Source organism: Lipotes vexillifer, unplaced genomic scaffold (assembly GCF_000442215.2).
Source record: "Lipotes vexillifer unplaced genomic scaffold, Lipotes_vexillifer_v1.1 scaffold744, whole genome shotgun sequence".
Taxonomy (NCBI): domain Eukaryota; kingdom Metazoa; phylum Chordata; class Mammalia; order Artiodactyla; family Lipotidae; genus Lipotes; species Lipotes vexillifer.
The window spans coordinates 332,031-340,172 of NW_006788282.1; the positions used below are offsets into that span (position 1 = coordinate 332,031).

At 42.1% G+C, this 8,142-nt stretch overlaps 1 protein-coding gene across 1 annotated transcript in view; it reads right to left on the minus strand.

Annotated features, from left to right (window-relative positions):
- Nucleotides 1–6,568: 6,568 nt before the first annotated feature.
- Nucleotides 6,569–8,142, minus strand: part of TKTL2 (transketolase like 2) — an 11,608-nt gene continuing 10,034 nt past the window's right edge. The window contains 9 exon segments of the mRNA XM_007461545.1: nucleotides 6,569–6,820; nucleotides 6,823–7,322; nucleotides 7,325–7,600; nucleotides 7,603–7,650; nucleotides 7,653–7,726; nucleotides 7,728–7,777; nucleotides 7,779–7,856; nucleotides 7,859–8,052; nucleotides 8,055–8,142. Coding sequence (XP_007461607.1) covers nucleotides 6,569–6,820; nucleotides 6,823–7,322; nucleotides 7,325–7,600; nucleotides 7,603–7,650; nucleotides 7,653–7,726; nucleotides 7,728–7,777; nucleotides 7,779–7,856; nucleotides 7,859–8,052; nucleotides 8,055–8,142 — 1,560 coding nt within the window.

The following is an 8,142-nucleotide window of genomic DNA, read 5'->3' on the forward strand; positions in this document are numbered from 1 at the left end:
TAAGTGAAGCTTTAACGCTCTGGTAGTGCCCCAGGAGCAGAGCAGCAGACCTCATCCTAAAGGGGCAAACTTATAAGGGCAAGGACAGAAAGACGAGAGACATCGGTTTAGCAGCATCCAGGTGCTGAGGGAAGTTTACATGAATATTTCTCAGGTGTACGGTGGCCCATCTCCTGACAGGGAGGAAAGTCAGGCGTTGGCTTAGCGCAGGCCCAGGTGGCAGAATAAACGTGGGTTTGCTTCCCTCTGCTTCTTACCCTCCCAGAAACTGGTCACACTGATTAAGATGGGACCACACAATTGCTACTTGTTTTATTTTTATAAAATTAGTGTTTATACTGAAGAAAAAAATCTATTTGAATCAGAAACATAATTTGGAGGAAAAATCAAATATAAATGAGTTGAAGTATAATGGAATTTAATTTAGGAACAACTTGCTTAGAAACTTGTGTATTTAGAAATTGACAAGGAACATTTTTCTTTCTGGGACTAAGTTTCCTCATCTGTGAAATGGGGATAATAATAATATACACATTTCAAGATTATTGTGAGAATTATATGAGATACATAACTTTAACTTCAGGCTCCAGGACACATTAGTTATGTGAACTTAGGCAAGTTATGAACACGTAATTTCTCTGCATTTTAGCTTTTTCAGCTGTAAAATGAGAATATAGTAGCACTCATCTTCATATAGATATTTTCTTTTAAACACGTGGTATAAATAGTGTGATAAATAGTGGTATAAATAGTGTGAGAATTATATGAGATACATAACTTTAACTTCAGACTCCAGGACACATTAGTTATGTGAACTTAGGCAAGTTATGAACACGTAATTTCTCTGCATTTTAGCTTTTTCAGCTGTAAAATGAGAATATAGTAGCACTCATCTTCATATAGATATTTTCTTTTAAACACGTGGTATAAACACGTGGTATAATTTATAAATTATATAAATATAATATATTTCCCCAATGAACATACAGGTCTGTATATGTGTGCGTCAGTTAATTTTCATGTTTAGTCTGCTTTTGAAATACACTAATCTATTACTCAGCAGATGATTGTTAAAATAACTTTTCATTGGGGAAATATATTATATTCAAGAAATTTTATGCACATTGTTCTTCCTTTGAAGGTATGAGAGGTAAGAATCTGGAAAACTCAGCAGTTTGCCTTTTGGAGGAAAACACTCCAACTCCAGAGCTCTATGTGATTCTGTGTCTTCCACTCCACAGAGCCCTTCAACCCAACTAAATGGTTGGTCACCTCTCCGTTGGGAATGCCAGTGAGTCCTTTACGGTACAGTCCTCCTGGCAGCATACCTTCTGACAGATCAGCATTCCTTCTTGGTAGGAGGTGCCCCCGCCAAGCTGGCTGTTGATTTTGAGCTTTACTCCTACCAATGCCCACCTTGGAGCAAACATCCCTCCACGGTGCTTGTAAAAGTGCCTGACAGTGGAGTGGGGACTTGGCTAAGCTTACAGCACACTGCATGACTGCCTTTTTGCCTTCGTGCAAATAAACACGTATTTGTTATATTTTGGTCTAACAACTTGTATCCATTCCAGTGTATGCCATGGTGATGAGGTTCTCTACATTTCAGAAATACTTGCACAAGTGAAATAAAATTGCGGGCACAGAGATGCGTCCGCTTTACCCACCTTCCAAACTATGGAAACAGAATCTTCCAGTCAAACAAGAGCTACTTGTCCTCCCACCCTTCTCTGGTCTAAAACTCTAGCTTCAAGTTGGAGAGGCTGGGAGAAGGGAAACCTAACCAGGCGGCCACCCACCCTTCCCTGCAGATGGGCACCCTTCCCTGCCAATTGCAGCCCTTTGCTTGGGTGAAGTGAAGCAAAAATCTCACTTTTAACAAAGACTAAAGCATTGCTTATAAATTAAGCTGAACATATTGTAGTCTCTGAGTCCAGATTGGATTTTCTTTTTTAACCTCTTTATTGGAGTATAATTGCATAACAATGGTGTGTTAGTTTCTGCTGTATAACAAAGTGAATCAGCTATACACATACACGCGTTCCCATATCCCCTCCCTCTTGCGTCTCCCTCCCTCCCTATCCCACCCCTCTAGGTGGACACAAAGCACCGAGCTGATCTCCCTGTGCTATGCGGCTGCTTCCCACTAGCTATCTGTTTTACATTTGGTAGTGTATATATGTCAATGCTGCTCTTTCACTTCGTCCCAGTTTACCCTTCCCCCTTCCCGTGTCCTCAAGTCCATTCTCTACCTCTGTATCTTTATTCCTGTCCTGCCCCATACAGATTGGATTTTTATGATTTAAAATAGCCCTAGGGTCAGCTATCACCTAAGGATGGACGGGAAAGTCAGGGGATCTGTCCAACTTTCCACTTAGAGCTATGGTGAAGACATTTGAAAGGAAGAGAAGGAAACAAAACTAAAGTTTTGTTTTACTTTCATCATAAATCATTTTTATTCGATGTGCTTATAATAATTCAATGTCATATTGAATTTATATTATATAAAAATATTGAGAATGATATTCTACTTCTTAGTATAACTGGTTTGACTCATGTGACTCAATTTCTGTATGTACTATCACAAAATGGTTTTATTTTTCCATTAGCTGTCGTCATCTGTATTCTTTCGAAAATCCCTCTTTCTCTTTCCATTATATATAAGCATCTTTAATGTTGTCCCTAATTCATAGCACTTTCAGTCATTTTCAGTTATTAAAACAGCTTCATTAGGGAATTCCCTGGTGGTCCAGTGTCCAAGCTTCCAGTACAGGGGGCACGGGTTCGATCCCTGGTGGGAGAACTAAGATCCCACAGGCTACATATGGTGGCCAAAACCCACAACTTTGTTATATTTTTAAAATTTAGCTACACATCTTTAAAGCTACAATCTTAAGCTCTGCCTTTCTCCCCAGTTCCTTCAGTGGGAGTTGAATAAAAGGGAGGTTTCTTCTCTTACACTTTTCCTCCATCCGACTTCCCAATGGTTCTCCAAATACATCTTTGTCTCCTCTCGGTTGAAAACCACTACCCATTCAGCCTATCTACATAAACACAGCAACATTGGGGCCAACAGACCCTGGATTTAAGTAGGTACTCTAAGCAGTGGTGGTCCCTTTCTAGGTGAGATCACACCTTCCTATTGTTCCCAAATTGCAGGCAGAACACAGAGCTGCTGTGACGCATGTGCCTCTTTACTCCTCAACATGGTGGTCTGTGACAAGCCTGCAACCTCCAATCCTACCAACGCTTTATAGTCAAAGATAGAGGTGGCCGTAAAGCCTGAACCTTAAGAGGGCATCCTTATCCCCTCCACTTGGATATGGTCACCCTCATCTGGCTCCAATGCTCTACCCCAGGATTTGCAAACTTCAGTTTTAAGAATCCAGAGAGTAAGTCCTTTGGCTTTGCAGACCATAAAGTGTGTGTCACAACTATGACTGATGTCAACAACTAATGTCAATTCTGCCTAGGTAGCTCCAAAGGTGCCACAGACAATAGGTAAACGAAGGAATATGGCTGTGTTACAATACAGTTTTATTCATGGACACTTGAATTTCATACAATTTCCACGTGCCATGAAATACCACTCTTTAAAAATTTTTTTCAACCATTTACAACTGTGAAGTCATTCGTCGCTTGCAGCCACACAAAATCAGAAGGCTAATGGATTTTGCCTGCTGGTGTTTGCTATCCCCTGCTCTTCTCTATCCCTGCATCTCTAAGGTCAGGGAAGCAAGCCCATGTCTAAACCAACATCCAGTCTTGCAAGGAAATACTCCAGGGAATTAACCCCAAACCTTGTAAGCAATTCTCTCAGGGAAACTCTGCCCCACCCGGATCAGGGAAAGGACCGGGAAAGTTGGAGGAGATGATAGTTTCTAAGAACAATACACTCCTATCACAATGTCCCAGAACCTCCCTTACATATCACCATAGTAATGGCCACCAAAACAGCTCAATACTTCTCATGGGCTCCCCACCACACCCCCGACTGGGCCCTGGAGTATGTAGTAATTCCTGCAGAGTTCAGTAAGCTTGGGCATGTTAAATCTCTTTCAGTACCTCACATTACTGTTACATAATTTAGACATCAGAAACATTGAACAATTTACTTTTTTAAAAAAATTATTTTCCCAAATGGGTCCCTCAGTTGACCTTCCAGGTGGCTTAAGAGCCACTGGTGTATTTAGATAAAGTAAAATAAAAGTTTAATGTCCTGATTTCTTCTTTTGCTATCTCTAAGAGTCATAGAAATAAGGGAATAACCTGAGAGCCATTCACCATCTGAATGATCAGTGATACTCTCAATGACTTATTGCTGGTCTTTGCTAGCAAAAGCATAAGCAAGGCAGCTGTTGTAGTCATAGATGTCCCTGGAATGTCATCAAGCTTTCTTGATAATCTAGATGAGATTCTTCTAGGGAAAACAATGAATAGGAGACCTGAGTTAACCCAGGGACAAGGTGTTCATCCACATCAAAACTGCATCTTTACAAGCTTTAGTGGTCAAGGATTAGCATCAGTCAGGACGACTCTCTGATTTCCATGGACACTTACAAGATCTACAGACTGATTCAAAGCTAGAGAATATTCAATACAACACAACTGGATCTGACTCCATCTTACTTGAAGAATTGTAGACACAAGGTAAGGAGTCTCACCTCCTATTTCTTTTCTCTGCACCTGATAGCCACGGATTGCTGCCCCATGGAACAACCTTTACAGGAGAGATTAAGGGCTTCCCCACCCTCCTACGAAAAACATTTTTGTTCCTCTCTGATATTCCATTAGTCATTAAAAAGAAAAACCAAACCCTGATCTGCTGTCATTATTAAAGGTGTGTTTATGCATGTTTGATTGCAAATAGACCATCTTGCACCCCACATTCAAGTTACAAGCCATAAAAGCTGAAGCCCTTTCCTAGTATACACACTCAAGTTAGGACAAGTAATTTTGTGCTGGTATTTTATCTATTTATTTTACTCTGTTTCTGCATCAATACTAGGGTTTGAAAACTTTAAGGATGAAGAACTGTTATTCAATAGCAACCCACTCACAGGTATATTTGATTGATGTTACTAGATGGGAATGACCATATTGGAAGGTCTACAGTTAGAGATCACAGGCTATAAGTGGATTTTTTGTGTGTGTCTGTGAGACAAATGAGGTAAATTTTTTGGTGCATTTGTATTTTCTAAATTTCTACAGTAATCCTATAGCAACTGTTTTAATTTTTACAAAATCATTTTTAAATCTTAGGAAATAAACAGAGCAATAGATCAGTTTTCAAAAGGAGAAACCAGAACTGGCTCAGAGAAAAAGGACAGACAGCACTACTACCATCCTGAGCAGGCCCCAACTTATCTGATTCCCTGATTGGCAATTTTTGGTCTCTGCAATACCTTCTAGAACAATGACCCTGAGACAAATTGGTTATGTCTCCAAAGAATTTAAAGAGGGCACTTAGTGAAGGTAATAAAACTAAGGAGCTAATTACCTGACAAAAAGTAATTTTAAACTTACTTTTGAACCTTGGGTCCTTGTTTGATTTTCCTGACTGGTACTTTGTTCTTGTATTCCAGCCACAGAATCTACATACTCACAGAGAAAAGCAAGGGGCCTGCTTCAGCCCACACATTGTTTTCCAGTGATTTGTCTCCAGCTCGGACCTTTTCCCAGGATTACTGTTGGGGGACATGACTCTTTCTGCTTCCGGTTTAGACAGAAGGTTTTTCCTTATCAGAGAGAAACCAAGTCACACATACATGGCATAAACTGAATAAAGCTATTGGTTTTTAAATACTTTATTACACCGACTCTAGTTTCCTTAGTAGATGAATATAATCAAGTTAGCAACCTGGTTTGGTCACTGAGAAAATGAAACATTTCTGAAACCTCACAAAACAGTGTAGTGTGCAAACTAGAGCTAGTCAGGCTTTCATCTCTTTACAGAACAGTCACTGCTAGCAGCCCGGTACATCATAAGAGCTTTCACTGCTGTCCTTCAGCCTCTAAACTGCAGAGGAGAGATGAAGGCAAACTTCCGAGGAAATGCCCAGGGAACTGCAGTCAAACATTATCCAGGAAGCTGCAGGTAGGATGGCATTACATGAAAGCTCCAACTTGTTTCAAAACCTAGGCTACCGAAGTCTACAATGAAATTCACATTTTCTTTACATACAAAGAAATTACACACATTTAAAGAACTGTTACCCTATGTTAATTCCCAACTTGGTCAATTATTTGTAGTCTTATCATCAAACTTTGTATGAGGTGGTTGTTTTGTTTACTGTTCTGTTACTTAAGCTATTATAACTTGCTTTAATGATTCAGAAATGAGAGTGACATTTGTATATATAGTCACAGTTTAAGAGAAAGGTTAGTTGACCTGAATTTCTGAATTAGGAATGAAGAAAGGTGTTAAATGGCTTTGTTTAAAAAAAAAAAAGGCCCAACACTATAGATATAAATGATAGCTTTGTCACTACAAGTATGAATGTAATATAAAGAGACCAGTGTTTTAAAACCAATGTGAACAGACTGACTTTTTAAGAAATCAGCTATTTTAATTCATTAAAGTGGATTTCACAGCTGCTATGATGTGTCTAGCACTGATTCCAAACATATCCAGCAATTCACTAGGTTTCCCGCTTTTTTTAGGCGCTCCTGACACTGCCAGCTGATGAACGTGGATGCCAGGCTCCCCAGAGACGGCTGCACATATGGCTTCTCCAGTGCCACCTTCTCAGCAGTGATCCTCCACTGTGATAACTCGGCTGCCTGTAGCTTTTGCACTGGATATGATGGTGGCAGCATCCATAGGGGTTTAATGGTAAACGGGTCAATGACACAGATAGAAATACCCTGTTGAGAAAGAGCATTGGCAGCCGCTAAGGCTTCAGGCAGAGTAACTCCAGCTCCAATAACTGTGACTTTGTCATTAACACTGTGGCGGATGACCATGGCCCATCCCATCTCAAAATTTTCTTGTGGGGTATAGATAACTGCAGTTTCTGGCCAGCTGGTCCAAACGAAGCACATTCCTTTGGGGTTGGTAGCCAGATAAACAGCACGCTCTGTCGAGACGGCGTCACTTGGATAGAAAACAGTGCAATTGGGGATGCTTTGGAACATGTCTAGATCTTCCAGGGCCATCTGGGAGGGGCCGTCTTCACCAACGGACACCCCTCAGGGGGAACCACTAAGACTGACACTGGTTTGAGATATGGCTCCCTCCCGTTTCTGATCAAATGCTCTGGTCAAAAAGGCAGCTGAAGTCCTAACAAAAGCAACAGTTCGACCACGTGTGGCACAGGCCAGTTCTGTTCTGCAGTAAAACACTCAAGACGCTCAGAGTGTTCTTTCTTGAATACCTCAGAAAAGATGGAGTTCTTTGGGTCGCCATCCAGGACAATGGCTCTTTCATTTGCATGGCCCAGTTCAGCCAGAGCCAAACTATATGCTTTCTGAGTAGCTATCTTGTCGCCCGCTTTATAATCAGGCAGGCAGGTCATTTTTATATCTGTGACGCTGACTGGAGGTGAGCCTTCAACAGGGGGTTTGGGTATGAGATTCCTGTTGGTCCGTATCTGACTGTTAGTCTGATGACTTCATCTGCTCTTTCTTTCGGCACTGGCTTTCCATGCAGTTCTCCGCATCCTCAACGTCTGGAATACGCCAGCCCCTGAAGGTCTTTGCAACTACGGCAGCGGGTTCGCTCTTGAGTTGCTTGGCAAAACGCGTGGCACAAAGCCTCCACGTCCTGGCCATCCACTCCCTACCCGAGTGTTCCACCCACAGGCTTCGCGGCGACGCCGACAGACGTCTGTGCGGTGCTTTGGGGCCGCCACGCCATGCCACTCTGTCCCAAGCGGTTCACGTGGAAGACTGCCACAAGGTTATCCAAACTGTAGTGGGAAGCAAAGGCCAAAGCTTTCCGGACAGCGCTCTCCAAGGCCTCGCCGTCGCCCAGGAGGCAGAACACCCGGTAGCTGGCTCTGGCCCAGTACTCACCAGCATAAGCCGTTCCACACGCGGCGCCCAACCCAGCCCCAGCGATCCTGTCGCCACATCGACAGACGACAGTCTGGGGGTGGGATGTCCCTCCGGGGCACAGTGAATTGTCCTCAAGTTCAGCAG